Source organism: Rhinoderma darwinii, chromosome 12 (assembly GCF_050947455.1).
Source record: "Rhinoderma darwinii isolate aRhiDar2 chromosome 12, aRhiDar2.hap1, whole genome shotgun sequence".
NCBI classification, from domain to species: Eukaryota; Metazoa; Chordata; class Amphibia; order Anura; family Rhinodermatidae; genus Rhinoderma; species Rhinoderma darwinii.
In genome coordinates this window covers 36,857,258-36,880,084 of record NC_134698.1, presented here as the reverse complement: position 1 = coordinate 36,880,084, position 22,827 = coordinate 36,857,258, and the positions used below count along the sequence as shown (strand labels likewise).

The following is a 22,827-nucleotide window of genomic DNA, read 5'->3' as shown; positions in this document are numbered from 1 at the left end:
CCGATGAACCGCTGGGAGCAACTGCAGAGCTAGGCATTTTTGTGTAGCGGTTCAGTCCACAGGCTTCAGGAGGGAGACCTGGAAAGAGTTGGGGATCTTGAGGGTAGGAGGCAGCCGAAGCTTGTAGAAGACGGGGTTGATCTGTTGCAAGATCTCGAAGGGTCCAAGGAACCTGGGAGCAGACTTGTATAATGGCACCCTCAGCTGAATATTTCTGGAGGGCAGCCAGACCTTGGTCTGCCTTTCGTTTCATGCTGTCGACCGCCAGCAGAATGGAGGATCCGGTCTGCTGCCAGATCTGCAGGAAGTCCCTAAAAGCAGAATCCGCTGCGGGCACCTCGGAAATAACGGACACCGGGAGAGGAATTCGTGGGTGTTGGCCGTAGACTATGAAGAACGGTGTTAGTTCTTGTGGACTCACTTGTATGGTTATTGTACGAGAATTCGGCCCAAGGAAGAAGCTGCACCCAGTCCTCATGCTGCCTGGAGATGAAGTGTCGTAGGTAGTTCTCAATGATCTGATTGATCCTATCGACTGGACCATTGGACTGGCGATGGTACACTGAGGAAAAGTCCAACTTTACACTGAGGAGTTTGCAGAGGTCTCTCCAGAACCTTGAGGTGAACTGAACCCCCCCCGGTCAGACACGATATGTCGAGGTAAGCCGTGCAGGCAGAAGATGTGTTGGATGAAGAGGTTGGCCATTCGAGTAGCAGAAGTTAGCAGAGGGAGGCAGCTTTGTAACAAAGTCCATTGCAATATGCTGCCAAGGAGCATCGGGTACAGGTAGCGGCTGGAGCAGGCCTACAGGTTTGGGGTGACCTAACCTTATTAGCCTCGTACACCGAGCTGTACGAAAAAAAGTCCATGATGTCTTTTGGCAGCGTGGGCCACCAGAAATGATGGGCAATCAGGTCTCGGGTCTTACGGGTACCCACATGACCTGCCAGTCTGCAGCTGTGTCCCCAGTGGAGGATTCTCCCTCTGTCTGCCAGGCGCACAAAAGTCCTCCCCGGAGGGATGTCTCTAACTTGCAGGGGGTTGACAGAGACAATGCAAGACAGATTGATAATATTTTGTGGTTGTCCTCTGTCTCGAACAACCTGGATAAAGCATCGGCCCTCACATTCTTGTCGGCCTGAGAGTAGTGGAGCTAAAAACTGGAACCGGGCAAAGAACAGCGACCACCTGGCTTGACGGGGGTTCAGCAGTAGAGCTTTCTGGAGATAGGTGAGGTTCTTGTGGTCAGTGAATATCAGTATGGGATGAGCTGCGCCCTATAGTAGGTGTCTCCACTCCTCCAGAACCAGTTTGAAGGCCAGTAACTCCCGATTCCCAATCGAGTAGTTGCGCTCTGCGGAAGAGTAAAGCTTGGAGTCATAGCCACATACCACTGTCTTGCCTTTGGGACCTCTGGAGCAGAAGTGCACCAGCACCAACAGAGGAGGCGTCCACCTCCAACGAAAACTGTAGAGATACATCAGGATGATGGAGGGTTGAGGCTGACGTGAAGGCACTCTTCAAGATATTAAATGCGGATTCCGCTTCTGGAGTCCACACCATGGCGTTCATGCCTTTTTTGGTGAGGGTGGAGATTGGAGCTGTCAGTGAGGAGAAGTTTGGGATGAACTGCCGATAGAAATTGGCGAATCTCAGGAAACGCTGTATGGCCCTTAAGCCTTGAGGACGTAGCCATTCCACAACGGCCTTTACCTTCGCAGGATCCATCTTGAGACCTTGATCCGAGATAATGTAGCCCAGGAAGGGTAGAGACTCTCTCTCGAACACGCAATCCTCCAGCTTGGCATACAGACGATTCTCCCTTAATCGCAGCAAAACTTGACGGACATGTCTCTAATGAGTCACTGGATCTGGGGAAAAAATCTGAATGTCATCGAGATAGACCACAACACAGACATAGAGTAGATCTCGGAAGATGTCATTGACGAACTCTTGGAAGACAGCGGGAGCGTTACACAGACCGAAGGGCATTACCAGGTTATCGTAGTGCCCGTCTCGAGTCTTAAATGCCATCTTCCATTCGTCATCCTGGCAAATCCGGATTAGGTTGCAAGCCCCCCCGCAGGTCTAGCTTAGAAAAAAATCTTTGCTCCTCGTATGCGATCAAATAGTTCTGAAATCAATGGCAACGGTTATCTATTTTTTACCGTGATCTGGTTAAGACCCCGGTAGGAGGAGGATTTCGGTATTAAACCGCTCTCCAGATTCTCCTTCATATAGGCGGACTAAGACTGAGTCTCTGGCAAAGAGAGAGGGTATACCCTTCCACGGGGAAGGGATGCGTCAGGAACCACATCAATAGGGCAGTCGAACGCCCAGTGTGGAGGCAGTGTCTCAGCCTCCTTCTTGCTAAAGACATCCGCAAACTGTGAGAAGGCAATCCTGCCAATGACTAAGACAGGGGAGGCTGGGCCAGATGGATCTGTACCAGGCAGCAGTTGAGGCACTCGGAACCCCACTGTAGAACCTCTCCGGAATTCCAGTCCAGAATTGGGGCATGTAGTCGGAGCCAGGGCAGGCTAAGCAGCAGGTTGATGGCCTTAGACAGGACAAAAAAAATGAGATGAGCTCGGAATGAAGGGTTCCCACTTGGAGCTTCAGTGGTTTGGTCACAGCTACAATCGGGTCTGGCAGAGGTAGTCCATTCACTGAGGCAACAATCAAAGGCCTCTCCAGGGGGGTTGTGAGCAACTGGATGAGATCCACCAGGTCCCTCTGAATGACGTTAGCTGCGGATCCAGAGTCCAGATAGGCAGAGACCCGGTGCGTCTTTTCGCCGGACACTATGGTCACGGGGATGGACAATTTGGAAGAAAAACCATCGTCACCCAGGGTTGTCTCTCCAACCAACACTAGGCTCTGGGGCTTTTGGGGGCACAGACGCACAAGATGGCCTCCGAGGCAGCAATACAGACAGAGTCCCAAAGTGCGTTTGCGTTGTCTTTCCTGGGTAGACCGCTTGAGATGGTCCATCCTCAAAGACTCCTTGGGAGGAACAGCTGATGAGGACAGCAGGGGTTGCTGCAATGTAGGAGCCGGGCTAGGGAGTCCTCCCTCGCGACGGGCCTCTTGGAACCGTTCTCGGATCCTTATGTCAATCCAGGTTGCCAGAAGCATGAGGTCATCCAGGGTAGATGGCAGATCTCGGGCGGAAAGCTCATCCATAATCTCAGGGGACAGTCCCTGCCAAACTGTAACCACCAAGGCCTCATTGTTCCACAACAACTCTCCCATGCGGAAGTGAATGGCGTGCTCGCCCACGGAAGTGTCTCCGTGGCGAAGGTTCTGCATGGAGGCAGCTGCCAACGAGACTTGTCCAGGCTGCTCAAACACCGTGCAAAATGTCCGTAGGAAACCCTGGAAGTCACGGGTCTCTGGTCCATTTCTCTCCCACATAGGGTTCGCCCATGCTAGGGCCCTGCAAGTGAGGAGAGAGATTATGAAAGCGACCCTTGCGCCATCAGTAGAAAATGCTCTTGCATACAGACTGATGTGGATCTAGCACTGGTTCAAAAATCCCCAGCAGGTCCTCGCGTCTCCATCATAGCGAGGAGGTAGTGGCAGGGAAAATCTGGGAACAGCAATGCCAAGAGGTGTAGTCGGAGGGTCTGTACTTCCAGGAGGTGTAGTAGGAGAAACGGCAGCTTGCACACCCAGCCGATGTGCCATAATGTTCAACACCTAGAGGAGTTGGTCCTGTCGAGATCGGAGTTCTAGCATATCCACACGCATCACTTGTGACGTCATCATGGTCTCGGATTAACCAGCGGGGTCCATGGCCTGAGTGTACTGTCACGTTGGGTGCATGGACCCACTGGGCCTTGACGGTATAGCAGCTGGCCAACAGGATACCAAGTAAAAGTCTATAGTTCGGATAGGTGTGGTAACTTCAAACAGTAGTGAAGATAGGCTCGAATGGGACCTTGGTAGCAGGCAGACACCAGGCGTGGTGTAACCAGGAAGGCATAGTACACAACACGACTCCAACTCCGAGCGGCACTTGGACCAAGAGAGCACGGGATATAGGATACAGGTAGCAGGAACGGGAACACTGGGAACTTCAAAACACTTAAGGGACCATTTGCAGAGACGAACATAGGTAAACGACAACAACGCTCAGGCAATGCAGGAAGGGGCGGACCCTTCTTATAGTCCAGGGAGATCATGGGCTAATTTGGAATCAAGTTCAGTTGCACGCGCTGGCCCATTAAGACCGGGCACGAGCGTGCGCGCACACCCTACGGGACACAGCAGAGTGAAGCGGAAGTGAGCTCTGGCATCGCCTGATTCATAGCTGCAGCCGCCAGGAGGTGAGTAATCCTGAAGGTCCGTGGCCATGGGTGTTACACTATAGACATGGACTTAGTACACTGTTTGGCCAGCTGCTATTGCGCTAACGCGGTACGGCCCAGTGGGTCCACATACCCACAGATCATGACAGTAAGCTCAGGCCATGAACCCCACTGGTCAACCCAAGACCTTGACGACATCACAAGCCATGCGGGTGGAGAAGTTAGTCTGCCAGTTACGACAGGACAAACTACTCCAGGCAGTGAACTCCATTACACATCGGCTAGATCACACATCCGTTCCTGTTGCTCTGGCTGTTCCTCCTGCTACACCTCCTGTCAGTACTAGTGCTGACTCCCGATTCTCACTGCCACTACCTCCTCTCTACGGCAGAGATGCGAGGACCTGCAGGGGATTTATGAACCAGTGCCAGATCCACTTCAGTCTACATGCCAGAGCATTTCCTACTTGCTGGTGCAAGGATCGCATTTATAGTCTCACTCCTTACTGGCAAGGCTCTAGCATGGGCAAATTTTATCTGGGAACGTCAGGGACCAGAGACCCGTGACTTCCAGTGTTTCGTATAGACTTTTCGCACAGTATTTGAGGAACATGGACGAGTCTCCTCAGCAGCTGCATCTCTTCTGACCCTTCACCAGGTGGACAGATCCGTCGGCGAGTAGGCCATTCAGTTCCGCACCCTGGCGACGGAGATGTCCTGGGACAACGAGGCTTTGGTGGCTACATTCTGGCAGGAACTGTCTCATAAAATTAAAGACGAGCTAGCCACTCGTGATCTGCCAACTACACTGGATGGCCTAATAGTTCTAGCCACCCGGATTGACATAAAGATCCGGGACCGATCCCAAGAGGTTCGTCAGGAGAGAAGATTCCCTAAGCTGGCTCCTATCTTCCAGCAATCCCTGTTGCCCTCACCAGTTGTTCCACCAGAGGAGCCTATGCAGGTGGACCGGCTCAAACTGTCTACCCGGGAGAAACACCGAAGACACACTTCTGGACTTTGTATTGTGGCCTCTGAGGCCATGTTGTGTGTTTGTGCCCTCAGAAGCCGATAAAACTCCAATGCCTAGGATCGGTTGGAGAGACAACACTAGGTGGAACGGCGCTAGATATAAAGTTCTCCTCAAAACTGTACATTCCCATGACCATAGTGTCTGGTGAAAAGATGCACCGGGTCTCTGCACATCTGGACTCAGGGTCCACAGCAAACTTCATCCAAAAAGTCCTAGTGGATCTTCTCCAGTTGCCCACAGTCCCTCTGGAGACGTCCTTGGTTGTTTCCTCTGTGAATGGACTGACTACCTCTGCCCGACCCGAACGTATCTGAAACCAAGCCGCTGAAGCTCCAAGTTGGAGCCCTTCATTTTGAACTAATTTTGTTTCTTGTTATGCCTAAAGCCATCAATCCTGTCCTACTGGCTTGCCTTGCCTCCGACTACATGCCCCAGTCCTGGACTGGAATTTCCAGAGAAGTTCTCCAATGGGGCTCCAAATATCACAGCTCCAGTCTGTTACAGATCCATCCTGTCCAGCCTCCTCTGCCTCAGTAATTGGCAGGATTGCCCCCTCATTTCTCTGTTTGTGGATGTCTTCAGCAAGAAGGAGGCTGATATGCTTCCTTCACTCCAGGCTTATGACTGCCCCATTGAACTGATTCAAAATGCGTCCCTTCCCTGTGTTCGGGTATACCCTCTCTCCTTGACAAAGACTGTCTATGTCTGCCTATATCAAGGAGAATCTGGAGAGGGGTTTCATGCAAAAATCCTCCTCCCTGGCCGGGGGTGGGTTCTTCTTTGGCAAGAAAAAAGACGGATCTCTTCGGCCTTGCATTGACTACCATTGTCTCAATCAAGTCACGGTCACAAAAAATATCCGTTGGCACTAATTTCCGAACTATTTGACCGCATATGAGGATCCAAGATCTTCTCTAAACTAGACTTACATGAGGCTCAGTTTGATCTACATCCGTCAAGGTGAGTGGAAGAGGGCGTTTAACACTCGAGACGGGCACTACGAATACCTGGAGATGCCCTTCGGTCTGTGTATCGCTCCCGTGGTCTTCAAGGGATTCGTCAATGATATATTCTGAGATCTTCTCTATGTCTGTGTTTATGGTCTATCTCGATGATATTCTGATTTTCTCTCGGATCCAACGACTCATCGGAGGCATGTTCATAAATTTCTACTGCGATTAAGGGAGAATCGTCTGTATGCCAAGCTGGAGAAGTTCGTCTTTGAAAATAACTGTCTGCCCATCCTGGGTTACATAATCTCGGATCAAGGTCTCAAGATGGATCCTGAGAAAGTAAAGTCTGTCCTGGAATGGCCACGTCCTCAGGGCCTGCGGTCCATACAGCGTTTTTTGGGGATTCGCCAACTTCTACCGGCAGTTTATCCGAAACTTCAGATCATTGACGGCTCCCATCTCTACCCTTGCAAAAAAGGGTGTGAACACCAAGGTGTGGACTCCAGAGGCAGAATCTGCATTTTATAGACTCAAGAATGCCTTTACCTCAGCCTCAATGCTCCATCATCCTGACATCTCTCGACAGTTGTCGTTGGAGGTGGACGCTTCCTCTGTTGGTGCAGGTGCACTTTTGTTCCAGAGAGGTCTCAAAGGAAAGGCAGTAATATGTGGCTATTACTCGAGACTCTTTTCCTCCACAGAGCGCAATTACTCTATTGGGGATCGGGAGTTACTGGCCATTAAATTGGCTCTAGGAGAGTGGAGACATCTGCTAGAGGGTCCAGCCCACCCCATCCTGATATACACCGACCACATTTTATCCGGCTGACCGGCCTACCTTCTGCTCCTTAACTGTCGAAACACTTCATCCAGCATATCTTCCGTTTACATTGCCTGTCCCTTCATTTCGTGTCTGATCGGGGGGTTCAGTTTACCTCGAAATTCTGGAGAGCCCTCTGTAAACGCCTAGATGTGAAGTTGGACTTTTGCCTACCATCCCCAGTCTAACGGCCAAGTCAAGAGGATTAACCAAATCATGGAGAATTATCTACGCCACTTCATCTCCATGCAGCATGATTACTGGGTACAGCTTCTTCCTTGGGCCGAGTTCTCATACAACTACCACACAAGTGAGTGCATTACTTCTACACCGTTCTTCATTGTCTACGGCCAGCATCCACAAATTCCTCTTCCTGTTTCAGCTACGTCTCAGGTTCCTGCAGCTGACTCTGCATTTGGGGACTTTCTACAGATCTGGCAACAAACCTGGTCCTCTATTCGGCTGGCAGTCAATATCATGAAGCGAAAGGTGGATACAAGAAGAAGAGAGCCGCCTCAGTATCTTCCGGGTACCAAAGTCTGGCTGTCTTCAAGGAACATCCGTCTAAAGGTGCCTTCGTACAAGTTTGCTCCCGGGTTCCTCTGACCTGTTGAGATCATACAGCAAATTAACCCGGTCTCCTACAAGCTTCAGCTGCCTTCTACCCTCAAGATCCCCAACTCCTTTCATGTTTCCCTCCTGAAGCCTGTGGTCCTGAACCGCTACACAAAAACGCCTAGCCCTGCAATTGCTCCTAGCGGTTTTTCCGATGTGTTCGAGGCTAAAGAGATCCTGGACTTCAAAAAAGTAAGAGGAAGAACTTTTTATTTGGTGGATTGGAAGGGGTTTGGTCCAGAGAGGTCCTGGGAGCCAGAAGAGAACATCAATGCTCCTACCCTCATTAAGAAGTTCCTCTCTCTCTCTGGTCCCAAGAAGAGGGGGCATAAGAGGGGGGATACTGTAGCAGGACTACTCCTCCCCCCCCCCCCGACGGCCGAAGCCATGGATCTGTGAGTGCTTGCTCGCATCTCCTCCCAGCGCTTACTTCCACTCCGTTCTGCTTTGTCCCGTAGGGTGCACGCTCGTGCCTGGCCTTAAAGGGCCAGCGCGCGCACATGAAAATAGTCATCAATTGACCCACGATCACCCTGGACTATAAGAAGGGTCCTGCCCCTTTACTCATTGACTGAGCGTTGTTGTGTTTTACCGTGCTAGTCTTGCAAATGGTCCCGTAGTGTTATCCTGTTCCCAGTGTTCCCGTACCTGCTACCTGTATCCCGTGCTGCCGTTGTTCCTGAGCCTTAGAAAGTTGGAGTCGTGTTGTGCTACCCGTCATGCCTGCTGTGTTGCACGCCTGGTGTCTGCTGCCAAGGTCCCATCTGAGCCTAGCTGTTACTACTGTCTGAACTACTACAGGTACCCTTGTGCTTGGACTATATAGACATTGGCTTGGTACACTGTTTGGCCAGCTGCCATCACGCTATGGTGGTACGACCCAGTGGGTCCACATACCCACATATCGTGACAGCGTCAAAAAGCCATTCCAGCAAAATCTGGGCTCCAAATGCTAAATGGCGCCCAAACAGCTGTTTACGACCACATATGGGGTATTGCCATACTCAAGAGAAATTGAGTAACAAATAATGATGTGCTATTTCTTCTATAGTCCTTGTGAAAAATGAAAAATATGAGCAAAAACTATCTTTATTAAATAACTATATAAAATTTTCAATTTTTACAGTCTAATAAATTCGCTGTGTGTTAAAAATACTCTCTACACCTCTAGATGAATTTTTTGAGGGGTTTAGTTTTCTAAATATGGTACATTTTTGGGCTTTTGGCTTTACTTGTACATCAGGGAATTTAAAAATGTGACATTGTGTCAAAAAAACATTCCAGCATAATCTACACTTCTAAAGCTAAATGGAGCTTCTTCCCTTCTGAGCCCTGCCGTTTGCCTAAACAGCAGTTTTTGACCACATATAGAGTATGTATTCTTGAAAAATGATGGGCTAAAATACATATTATTGCAAAAAAAAGCGCCTGTTTTATGGCACAATTCTAATAAAGTCTTTGAAACACTTGTATGCTCAAAATGCTCACTACTCCACTAGATAAATTCCTTGAGTGTGTAGTTTCCAAAATAGGGTGTTTTCCAGGATGTTTTTTATGTTTTGGCATCTCAAGGCCTCTTTAAACATGAAATGTAATGCCTGGAAAACATCCTAATAAAAAATAGGCTCCAAAATCCATATTTCTCAGGCCTGTGTTTGTCACTTTATACACTAGGGCCACATATGGGATATTTCTGAAAACTCTAAATCCGTGTAATATATATTGAGTTGCTTTTCTCTGTGGTGAATTAAATGAATTACATTTTGAATATATGCAAAAAAATGAAATTTGTAAATTTCAACTCCACTTTGCTTTAGTTCTTGTGAAACCCCGAACAAACGTCCTAAATGCTGTTTTGAAAACATTGAGAGGTGTCGTTTTTAACCCCTTGGAGACTTCTCACGTACCGTTACGTCGTTGCCACCAAGGGGTTAGAGCAATGTCACGTAACTGTACGTGACAGTGATGGAGCGGGCTCAGAAGATTAGCCCACACCATCACAAGTGGGTGTTAGCTGTATATTACAGCTGACACTCTGCTGTAACGGCAGGGACCAGACCTAGCTCCGATCCCCACTGATTAACCTCTTAGATGCCACGGTCAATAGCAACCGCAGCATCTATGTGAGGAGTAGCCAATCGGCACCCACTCTACGTGGTCGCGGGGATGTCAATTGTTCCTATGGCAACCAGAGATCTAACCATGGCCTCCTGGTCTTCTAAGTATGGAGCCTATTAGACCCTTTCATGCCTTCAATTCCACTAGCGGGGGAAAAAAAGTAAAAAAAGTCAATTAAAATTTATAGAAAAAATAAAGTTTCATGTTAAAAAAACAAAAATCGCTTTTCTCTCCAAAATAAGTATTTTATTATAGGAAAAAATGTAAAACCTAAAAAAATAAAAGTATACATATTTGGTACCGCCGCGTCCGTAAACACCCGACCTATACAGCAATCACATTATTTTTCTGGCATGGTGAACGCTGTAAAAAAATAATATATAAAAACAATGCCAGAATTGCCGTTTTTTGGTCACATCGTCTCCCAAAAACAAATTGAGTAAGTACTGATCAAAAAGTTGCATGTACCCCAAAAGGGTACCAATAAAAACCACTACCCATCCCTGAAAAAAAAAGCCCTTATACTGCTTTGTCAGTGAAAACTATGTAAAGCATAAAGAAGCTATATATATATATGGTATCGCTGTAATAGTGCAATAATTTCTAGTAAAAAAACACCTGTGGGATCAAAATTCTCACTACACTTCTTGATAAATGCATTGGGGTGTATAGTTTCCATAATGGGGGGTCACTTCTTGGGGGTTTATTTTTCCATTTGAACTCAGAGCCCTGCAATTGTGGGCCAATACTGCGTAAATCGCCAAAATAGGCCTCCAATTCGCATGGTGTTTTTTCACTCCAGAACTCTATTGTGTATGTCCAGGCAATAGATTAGGGCCACATGTAGGGTGTATCTAAAGACATAGCATAATAATTAGAGAACTGTATTTTCATAGTGGCATGAGCTGGGCACCAGGTATTGGGCACTGAAATGACATATCTATGGAAAAATTGCAATTTTCACTTTGCACCATCCACTGCACATGAATTTCTAATTAATAAAACACCTGTGGGTTCATAATGCTCACTACAGCCCTAAAAAAAAATGCCTTAAAGGGCTATAGTTTCCAAAATGGGGTCACTTCTCTGTGGTTTGCTTTATTATTTGACCTGGAGCCCTTCAATTGTGGGCCAATGCTGGGAAAAGCACCAAAATAGGCCTTACATGCGCATGGTGCTCTTTCACTCCTGAGCCCTGTCATATGCCTAGGCAAATGATAAATGCCTTGAGGGGTGTAGTTTCCAAATTGAGGTGTTTCCAGTGTACTCTGGTACCTCAGGGGCTTTGCAAATGCAACATGTCACCCGAACACCACTTCAGCAAAATCTTCCCTCCAAAAGGCAAGTGGTGCTTCGTCCCTTCGGAGCCACGCCATGTTCCCAAACAGCAGTATTGGGCCATATATGGGGTATTACCATACTAAAAAGATATTGCCTCCATATTGCCTAAAAAATTATGCCTACATAAAACACAAACATGGTAAACCTTGGTATTTTTTTTACTAATTTGTATGTTATCATTATTAGTTATAGAAGTAGAGTATTTTAAATTGAGGAAAATACTATTTTTCCAAAATATTCTTTGCGTTTCTGATATTTATTTTTTTTATAAAGCAAAAGTAAACATCGACCAAATTTTACGGCTAAGTTAACCCTTTAGTGACCAGCCTATTTTAAACCTTGATGACCAAGCCATATTTTCGTTTTTCCATCGTCTCATTCCAAGAGCTATAACTTTTTTATTTTTGCATCAACATAGCTGTATAAGGTCTTGTTTTTTGCGGGGCAAGTTGTATTTTTTTAATAGCACCATTTTGGGGTACATATAATTTATTCATAAACTTTTATTATTATTTTTTTGGGGTGTAATAGAAAAAAAAACAGCAATTTTGCCACTCTTTTTTTGGTGTTTTTAATGTACGCCGTTTAACGTGTGGTATAAATAACAATAACTTTATTCAGCGGGTCGTTATGATTGCGACAATACCAAACTTATATAGATTTCTTATGTTTAACTACGTTTACACAGTAAAAACACTTTTTTTTTTTTTCAAAATTATGTGTTTTTGTGTCTCCATTTTTGAAAAACCATAACTTTTTTATTTTGCCGCCGATGCTGCTGTATGAAGGCTTTTGTTTTTTTTTGCGGGACGACTTGTAGTTGCTATCGGTACCATTTTGGAGTACATGCGACTTTTTGATCACTTTTTATCATGAAGGCAGGATTAACAGAAGACCGCAATTCTTGCATTGTTTTTTATTTTGTTTTTTACATCATTCACCGAGCGGGTTATTCATTTATTAATAACTTTATTACACTTTTCTTTATTTATTTTTTACTAGTCCCATTAGGGGACTTCACTATCCGATCGTCCAATCACTTTTATAATACTTCTGTATTGCAGTATATTACTGCCTGTCCGTTTACAACAGACAGGCATCTCCTAGGTCATGCCAGAGGCATGGCCTAGTAGGCATCCACTACAGGCAGACCTGGGGGCCTTTATTAGGACCCCGGCTGCCATAGAAGACACTGGCACCCTGCGATCTCATAGCAAGGTGCCAGTGGGGTGAGAGAGGGAGCTCGTTCTCCTCTCTCCAAAACCACTTAGATGTGGGGCTTGCTATTGAGCGCCGCATCTAAGGGGTTAAACGGGTGGATCTAAATCTCCAGCAGTGATGCCCCAAGTTCTCAGCTACCTCTTGTAGCTGAGAACAGGGAGTTTTAACTGCTCCCGGCACTGCAGATTTATTCTGATGCAGCGCCGTGAAAAGGCGTATGCATCAGAATAATGACCGTTAGTGGCCGCCGTGAAAAAGCGTATTGGTGGTCACTAACGGGTTAAATCACTTAGCTTTTATTTAAGCCCATAAAATTAAGTTACTCATATTATTTATTGTATTCAACGCACACTGACATACAAAAAAATATACACTCAAATTGATGAGCGCTAGGCATTATGTTCAACAGTATTAGGCAAAATTACTGATATGTAGGGATCACACAGTGGTGCTCAGTCTCTCTTCCTATATCTACTATAAGATTGCCTCACTGTTGATAACATATCCGGGCACCCATTTTTAAAAGAATGACCCTGTTATCACTGGAACCTGTCCCTAGACTTAAATTGATTTCCTAAGGTTTCGCTGCAAGGTATTCGCTCCTACGCGTTTCGCCAGTATAGTGTCTTTTATCTTCACTTTGCTTTTTCATCCTAAGGGGTTTGGAGGTATGATAACAGAAGACATCAAATAGTGCTCATCTGGTGACTTTGTGCTTGGAGCACAACGTTCTTATGTGCGAATCTGTGTATGGAGGTCTGCAGCACGGGATTCTTTTGGGGACACATAGGGTTCCGTTTTGGCATGATGAATAGAGTTCAAGGAAAAAAGGTGATTCCTCTTATCGGTGCTGTTCCTCTCTGATGGTGTGTTCGTGGCGGCCCTCTCCAGTGGGTGAGCACTAGCGATTTAACAGGAACAAATGCGGATCTGTGACCACAAGGATGGAATATAAACTATTGCACTGTTTTTAAAATATGTAAAAAATATAAAAGCTACGCATTTCGAGACCGGGACGGTCTCTTCCTCAGGCTAAAAACACAGGAACAGTACTCTGTCCTGATAGTTGCTTTTATAGCTGACCAGAGTTCCATAGGGAGGCTCCGGGATCAAAGATTGTGTTTAGTTATATAAACATTGTTAAAATCCAAACAGTTACAAAGTGTCAGTATTCTCCCTTAATTTGTTGTGGTACCGGCAAACTCCATACAGAAAAAAGGCAAAACTTCTTTCCCGTCTACACGTTAGTTGATGCAATAAAGTACAGATCAAAATAAATTGAATAAATAGAATAAGAAAAGGAAACCCTGTTGTACTCCAAGGCACTGTTCACACAGAGGTTTTTTTTACACCGTTTGCCGCATTGAGCGCCGCAGGGAAAAACGCTTTCTCTGCCTCCCATTGATGTCAATGGGAGTTCAGAGACGTAAACACCCGAAAATAGTCATGTCGCAAGGGCATGTCGCGTCTTTTTCCCACGAGCCGGTTTTACCGCTTGTGGGATATAAAACGCCTCCGCCTCCCATTGAAATCAATGGGAGTAGTTTTTGGCCATTCTTTGGCACATTTCCGGGTTAAAAAAACTCTGTGTGAACAGGGCTTTAGGATAGTTTGTTTCTTTGTTTGTACATTGTTCTTAATGATCATGAGGGTTTATAAAACGGGTTGGTATTTCTTTATTAAAATTGGACATAGTGACATATGCAGTGATTGGATGGACCTGTACTATTGGATGGTCCTGGTTGGATTAGAGAGTGGTCAGGTAGTAGTCTGTTTTGATGGTGGAACATGTTTTTTAATTTCATTTTTATTTTTATTATTTTCCTTTAAGGAAACAATGTGTTGCTTATATGGATCATTTAGTAAGTCTCTGACGGGAGACCAGGAGCCTCGTTTAGATACGTGAGGGTCTCTTAGATGTTCATATGGTAAACAGCGGCTTGTTTTGGCTGTCAGCCAACCTGAAATGGGAGCTGTCCGTCAGGACTCTACGGAGGGGGACCATTCGGGAGCGGATTATTCCTTATAACATATCTAAGGACCTTCTTTGGTGTCGTCAGAGGGTGTTTGAATCAAATAGATATTCTTGTGTTCCAAACGATTGGCCTAGAGGAGCCTTACAGAAGAAACATAAGGAGAGGGAAACCAAGAAAAGGAAGGGGGGAGAGGAGAGCCTTGTAATGTCCTAGAAAAATAAAAGGGCGTTAGAATTTTTTTTAACATAAAGTAGACATATGATAAATGTTAACTAGTGACTATTTTGCGTGGTATTACTATCTGTCTTACAAGCAAATACATCTCCTACATTTTTTCCGTTTTTCACAAATAAACACTGAATGTATCAACCAAATTTTACCACTAACATAAATTACAATGTGTCACGAGAAAACAATCTCAATCTCTTGGATAAGTTAAACCATTCCAAAGTTATTACCACGTAAAGTGACACATCAGATTTAAAAAAAATGTGCTGTGTCCACAAGGCCAAAACTCGCTGTGTTTCCAAGGGGTTAAAAGGGGATGATTTATGCGCGGTTTCTAATCTATAGGCCTCTCAAAGCTATATCACAGCTTAAGTGGTGCCTAGAAAATGTTTGACAAATTTGGTTGAATATTTGAAAAAAAACGTTAAACGTAGAAGTCCTAAAACATTTGAATTAAAAAAAATTATTCCTACATAAAACACAAATATGGTAAACCTTGGTAATTTTTTTACTAATTTGTATGTTCTCATTATTCGTTTTAGGGTATGTTCACACGACTTATTTTCGGCCGTTTTTTGGGCCGTAGACGGCCGAAAAACAGCCGAAAGATCGGAAGCAGAATGCCTCCAAACATCTGCCCATTGATTTCAATAGGAAAAACGGTGTTCAGTTCCAATGGGCCGTTTTTTTAAGCAGCCGTTTTTAAAAACGGCCACGTAAAAAACGCCTGGGAATGTGCATGTCACTTCTTGAGCCGTTTTTGGAGCTGTTTTTTCATTGACTCTATAGAAAAACCAGCTCCAAAAATAGCCGTAAAAAACGCTGAGAAAAAAGCGTGTTGCTTAAAAAATGGCAGAAAATACGTGTTTTCAGACGTTTTTTTCTAAACGTGTGAACATACCCTTAGAAGTAGAGTATTTCAAATTTAGGAAAATGCTATTTTTCCAAAATATTCTTTACATTTCTGATATATATTTTTTTATAAAGAAAAAGTAAACATCGACCAAAATTTACAGCTAAGTTAAATCACTTAGGGTATGTTCACACAGAGTTTTCTGCGGGCAGAAAATTCTTCTTGGAATAATAAGCTCCGTTTTTTTTTTTAAGTGGTTTTGCACTACACGCGTTTTTTGACACGTTTTTTTGACTGTATAATTGAGATGTGTAAGAGACACCTAGATAGGAGTTTAATACGAGCCAATTCTGTTTCTGTATAAACGGTAATTTACGTAGTATTAATCAAATGGGTGCAATGCTAGGAATACAGCAGAGATCTATAACATTCCCTAGTAGGATATAGCAATATCTGTATGATAAGATTTAATAAATATCTAATAATAAGTGAAGGGGATTAGGGAATAGACGATCTTGTCTAATAGATAAATTAGATGAATATCTAAAACGTATAGGTACTATCGCTAATACAATTCAGTGATACATACTCTATGTGTAAAAAAGCATACTGTGAATGACAGGAGCAAGTAGCCAATCAGGGGAAATGCTATAACAAATCCCCTTGTGGACTTTTGATATCCAACCCACTGTAGGAGGCGAAGTAGGGGGCGAGCGCCGAGGGAAGAATATGAATGAAAAGACAATGTTCCCCAAGGATTGGCCGCCCGATGATCGAGCCCCCAGAAAGGGAGGAACTTACTTTCATGCAAAAGACGCGAGATTTTTATGCTCACTGCCAAACCAACTGTTACGCCACTATGCTCCAGGTCTTTCTGACAAGCCAGACACTATACTGGCGAAACGTGTAGGAGCGAATACCATGCAGCGAAACCTTAGGAAGTCTAAGGACAGGCTCCGGTGATAACTGGGTCGTACTCTTAAGAATGGGTGCCAAGGTACATTATCAACAGTGAGGCATTTTCAGAGTACATATAGGGAGAGAGACTGAGCACCACTGTGTGATCCCTACATATCAGTAATTGTGCCTAATACTGTTAAACATAATGCCTAGCGCTCATCAATTTGAGTGTATATTTTTTTGTATGTCAGTGTGTGTTGAATACAATAAATAATACAAGTAACTTAATTTTATGGGCTTAAATAAAAGCTATGTTTTAAAATACTAATCCTTCCTATTCATATTTTCAATTTTGATACGGGAAGACATAACGGGAACCAGCCCGTGGTAACTATCTGGGAATCCTAATAGTAAGTTAAATCACAATGTGTCACAAAAAAAAACTGTCTTAGAATTACTTGATAAAGTATGTATATATATATATATATTTTAAAACAACTCGGATTAGACACCTTTAAAAATGGGTTTATCCTTAAACTCTATATATTTCCTGTACAGGTCCTACCTAGTTGTTTACTGTCATGACTCAGGGGTAAGACACATTAACGCAGGGCTCGGTGGAGGGGCAGAGTGGGGAAAATAAGTCTTCATGGGCTCTGTCAGGGGGCAAGGGGTAGAGAATAGGTGGCAGGGCTAGAGAATAGGTGGCAGGGCTCTATGGGGGGGGTCTAAAGGAATGTAAAGTGGCAGGGGCGGGAGGGAGGCCAGGGGACAGAAGAATGAGATTGACAATGTGATCTGTGAAGCAGCAGGGGGTGCTGATGCTGCTGCCTATACTGAGCACTGTTACTTACCAGGATGCAGTGCTACTCCTTCAGTCTCTAAAACTGGCCATACACATAAGAGAAAAGTTACTTAAAAATCGCTTATAAAATGAAGCCGAATGAACATTTTCAATGGCCGACGGTTGGGAAATTTTGCCTGTCATCAGCCAAAACTACTTGTATCTTTGCATGATCGGTCTAATTCGGCCAATCGTTTATGCACAAGCCTGAAGGAGTAATTTTATATTTTTTTTAAAAACTGACTCCCTGATCGGCCAGTTGTGTCTAATTTGTAGCTGGTGGGATTATATGTACGCCTTGCGGACGATCACTATCTTAGTCTATGGCCAGCTTAAGATGCCTGAATGAAGTATCCACCTCCTTTTCACACGTAGCACCCTGTTCACCTGCATAGACCCCAGACCAGATGTCAAAATTAATTCAGACCGGGATCAGACTCCTAAATTAATTCAGATCCCAGATCAGACTCCTGAATTAATTCAAAAATAATTTGAACCCCCAATCTGAGCCCTAAATTAATTCAGACCTAAAATCAGACCCCTAAATTCGTTTAGAGCCCAGATAAGACCTTTAAATTATTTCAGACACTAGACCCCTAAATTAATTCAGACCTCAGACCAGACCCCTATATAATTACCGCACCTATGTCCTGCCTCAAGATCCTAAGATCGGGGCACTGCCCTGCTCAGCTCTGCAGCAGCACTGCCTCCTCGACCATGTCAGTGCAATCATGGACCTGAAGTCAGTGTTGGGAACTTGTATGCGCCCAACACAACGTCCGGACTCTAGCTAGCTTCAGGAACTTGTGATCAGGACCCCAGCTATAGTTACATTGGAGAAAAGAATGGGCTGCATTACAATGCAGGGCCCATTGATTTCTCTAGATCAACTTTCGCTGGGGCCCTGCTCCAAAGTTTTAAAGTTACTAACTTGTGAGTGGCGGACAGGATCCTTTTTTGCCAGGCACCTGATTGGGGCCCTGTGACTACTATCATGCAAATGTGCAACACTCATTGATTTAAAAATTGCATGAAAATTCAATTGTCTGACCAAAAAGCTGACTTAAGCATACTATTTATTTATGAAAGTCCTTCCAATAATTATCGTTCAAGGTGTGTGAAGTTCACACGTACTACACGTACTATATCTACTCACACACATATCTTTAAAAAAAATTAAATAGTAGAAATGCAATGTTTTGCTTTCAAGATAAAAATTTGGCATGTAACATCACCAGTATAAAAGGGATTAAACACTCAAAAAAGTGATGGTACCCCCATACTTCCTAAAAGTCAACATAATTATTGTAACGCTGTAGATTTAGCCAACGGTTTACAGACATGACCCCCCCCCCCCCCCCCCTTCCAATATGCAACTTTGGGTTAAAAAATATATTATGGGACTGAAAAATAAAAGCATGACATTTTTACGCTTGTGACTAGATTTCTTATCCTAGCAGAGTCTTGCACACACAATACATTGTAAAAATAATAGATGAAGATGAACAAGTTTTATATATGTCACACGTGTCTACATCAACTAGAGTTTGTTTTTAACAAAATCGCTAAAACAGTGTGTATGTACAGATGCAGCCGTCTTTATCTCGACTTTTAACACATTAAATACACAGTTGCAAGATCCTTTATCTTGACTTTTTTTTATGACATTTCAATGGCTTTTGTTGTGTGATATCACGCTGTAGCAAGTTATCAGTCAAGTTAAAGATGGCTACATCCGTAACATCTGGATTTCACTGGCAAATTTTGTAAGTATATATTTCACAACCCAAACAGTTAATGTATTCGTAAATCAAAATTTTTAGCCTTCATGCAACTATACATTAAACCAGTTATTTTATGTAATCATTGCATGCAAATTATAATTTGCCACTCTTGACACTAGAAAACCCCTAATACATTAAACCATGAGGTGTACGGAATACCACACATTTCTACAAATCCATTAAAACTGCAGAAGTGCAAAAATGTTCAGGTATCATTCACCCCTCCTTTCTCATCCCAATCCACCAGTTGACATTATGATCTGAGCAATATGTGTCTTTTCCTGTATTGATACGTTTACAGTAAGTCATCTTCATACTTTTTTTTTCCAAAGTACTCCATAAATTGTATATAAAAGTATATATATTATGGAAAAAATGTGCTGTAACCGTATTGTTAAGAAGTGACTACCCTTTATTTAAACCAAATGTGTAACATAAGTATTTTATAGTATTTTAAAATATATGTTAATTGATTATGTTTTTTTAGGTACAGGAGGAGAGGATTTCCCATCAGCAGGTCAAATGTGTTATTACAGAAGAAAAGATTTGCAGTGTTTGCAAGAAAAAGATTGGAAACAGGTGAAGCAATGTACAAGCACGTGTCGCTGTAAAAATCAGCATTATTAAAGGAGCAAGGATTGTACTGATGATCTGTCTATCAGATCCTTAGCATCAATTTTTCAAACCAAAGATCATTTGTTAGTGGTTTGAAAAATCGTGTTGTAAACCCAAGTATCGGTACACAGTGTATGCGAGAGGGGTCAGTGTTCAAATTTTATTTTGGCAGTGCCAGACTATTAAATGTCAAACAAAAAGTTATTGTAGTAGGTGAAAAATTATTAGGAGATCGACTAGTATCATAAATGAGAAATGGTCAAATGAACAGTGTAGGAGAGGACGTTTTAGGACTTGCATTTGCACAAAGCCATAATGTGTATATAGAATACAGATTTGTTTTGTACGGATCCATAATACAGAACCCAAAGAAGTCTATGGGAGGCATACGTTTTTTTTTCCTCCCTGGATTCATAGAGAATGTTAGAAAAATGGTAGCATCTTCCAATGAATGCCATGTTACTAATTTATTCTAGCAATGCTTCTAGAGGAGACTATGGGGCCGTAAGGACATTCGTCAATTGTGTCAGTCTTGCTAACTGCCACTGATTTACATAAAAGATTTCCACTATTGTAAAAAGTAGCGTGCACCGTATTACTTAACAGGAGTGTGCCTTGCTAAAGGATGGATAATAGGCACACTACACTGGAAAATGTAACAGTTGTATGCCTTTCTTAATAAATCTCCACCAGCGTGCATTAAAATAGCCATCACATAACCGGGTTTTAGGCTTAAGGTAAGTTTTAGCAACTTCTCACAACTCACTTGTGACTTCAGTGTTTATTTCTGTCTCTTCACAGTGCATTTGCTCGCAATCCGAATGGTGTGGTTGTCCATTACTTTTGCGCAAAGGAAGTCAGCTCTGTGGACTCTTGAAGACCTCCCTATGAGCCATGTAAATAAAAGTATGGTACAAGTACTGCAGTGACTCTGTGAAGCTTGGAGTGAGCTATTTCACTGGCAGTTGGACCTCTATATTGTTTCTTTTGTACTTCAAACGTTGACTATTTAATATGTCTCAATTTCTTGTTAAGCAGCTAAACTTTTTGCCATAACAATGTAGATTCTTATAAATACTACTGTAGGTCGAATTAGAACAAATACAGGTGTAATGACAGAATTTGCACACTTATTTCTATAAATAAAGACTGTTGTACATGGATTTAAGAAGGATTTATATTTAAAGCTGTAAGGTTTGTTAATGTATGTACATAGAAGTTTATAACAAGAAAGGGGTATGTCACTATCCTACAGAATTTGTGTGATATTCTGTTTGTTCAGTTACAACAGAGTTAGGGCTCATCCACATGCTGCGGAATTGTCAATTCTTGCTGCGGAAAGTGGCCAGAATTGCTGCGTTTTTCAGAGGAGATGTCTCCATCTCCTAACATTGTAAAAACCACAGGAAATGATGCGTTTTTGCCGCAGTGGAATGTCTGCATTTTTCAACGGAATTGCTGCAGAAATTTTCTGAAGAAATTCTGTTGTGTGTCGACAAGCCCTTAAAGTGCTAAAAATAAATGTAGAGATACCGAAGTTATGTAAACACTAGGACAATGATAATTCCTTGAGTCTTCTACTCAAAATAATAAAGCCTTTACAATACAAAATAAAAAAATATTTTTAAGAAAAATATTATGGGCTTGTGTATTTCTATTCACTCTATCATTGTTATAAGCAATACTGTTTTCACTCTTACTAAGGCCTCATTCACATGACAGGGTTTCCCGGCCGGGTGCCGGCCGTTCATAAATCGGCCGGCACCCGGCTGCATTAGGAATAATAGACCCCTAATGGGGCTATTCACACGACCGATTTTTTGACGGCCGGGAAAACCTGCCGTCAAAAAATAGGACATGCTCTATTTTCAGCCGGGTACCCGGCCTCCCGGCTCCCATAGAATTCTATGGAGCCGGGTAATACACGGCCATCACCGGAATGTGTCCCGAGTGATGGCCGGGTTTTCCGTCGCTTGCGCTCTATCTCCTCCTTTTCACAGCGCAGAGTGCATGTGAGGAGGAGGAGGAGTTTATGCCATTCGGACGAATGGATGTACGCTGTACACTGTGTGGCAGGACCGGGGTGTACAGCAGGTGGAGGGAGCGCTGCGCTGGCTCCCTTCCCCTGCTTGTTTTAAAAGCACTCTGGCCCGGAGACACCTTCCATGGCGCCGCTAGCAGCTGCTGCTGCTGCTACTACTGTAGCGACGCCACTATAGCAGAGCAGGGAGGGGCTATGTGCTAGCCCCACTTTAGCTCCTTGAAGGAGCAGAATCCCCGTGTTTTCGGGGATTCCGCTCCTGGACAGAGCGCTTGATGTCTCTGTCCATATCTGGGCAGTGACATCAGGGGAAACTCCTGAAGCGGAATCCCCGAACACATGGGTATTCCCCTTCAGGAGTTGCCGCTGATGTCACTGTCCTGATCTGCCCGGCCCGGAACGGATGCAAAACTTTATGCAAACCGGCCGGGCAAAATGGCCGATTTTACCGGTCGACACTCGGGCTCGGGCTGGACCCTGTCGTGTGAATCCAGCCTAAGAGTAATTATAAAGTAGCCTATAGTTTGCTTATATCCTGCTTTTTTATCTGTGTTTGAAGTGCCATCTTCTGTTTATTAATTACTGAATAAACAGTGCACAAGGTTACATCTGATTGTTGAAATTATTCTAATTCACTAGTAGAAATGTATTAAAAGATGCATGACAAGCCACTTATTGTTACGGTGTACCACTAAATGGTTAATATCTGAGGAACTTATATATTTTTTATTATTGCCGGTTCCTCCTGCAGGGTTTTGGCGCCAGACACGCATAAGTGGTTGGTCATTTACATATATCACAAGTAACGGCCCTTTTACACCGGCCGATACTCGGCCAGTGCAGCGAGCGCCGATCAACGAGACATCGTTGATCGGCACTCGCTTGCTCCTGTCACACAGAGCTATGAATGGGGACGAGCGGTTGTTACTCCGATCGCTCATCCCCATCCATTATTATGATGTCGGCAGCGCGTCTCCCTGTTTACACAGAGAGATGAGCTGCCGACAACGATAATCTTTTAGTTTTTTAAAACTATTACGACCAGCAGATGATCGAGCGTTTGCTCTTTCATCTGCTGATCGCTGCCCTGTTTGCACAGGGCAATTATTGGGAACGAGCGTTATATTAATGCTCGTCTGCCCGATAATCGTCCTGTGTAAAACCCCCTTAAA

At 43.9% G+C, this 22,827-nt stretch overlaps 1 protein-coding gene across 2 annotated transcripts in view; it reads left to right on the top strand.

Moving 5' to 3' along the window:
- VPS39 (VPS39 subunit of HOPS complex) overlaps nt 1-22,261 on the top strand; it is a 449,085-nt gene extending 426,824 nt beyond the window's left edge. For both annotated transcript variants that reach the window (XM_075844598.1, XM_075844597.1), the window contains 2 exons: nt 19,487-19,578; nt 20,416-22,261. In XM_075844598.1, the coding sequence (XP_075700713.1) occupies nt 19,487-19,578; nt 20,416-20,491 (168 nt within the window). In that variant the 3' untranslated portion in view covers nt 20,492-22,261. The remainder of the gene's footprint in view (nt 1-19,486; nt 19,579-20,415) is intronic.
- Nucleotides 22,262-22,827: the final 566 nt, after the last annotated feature.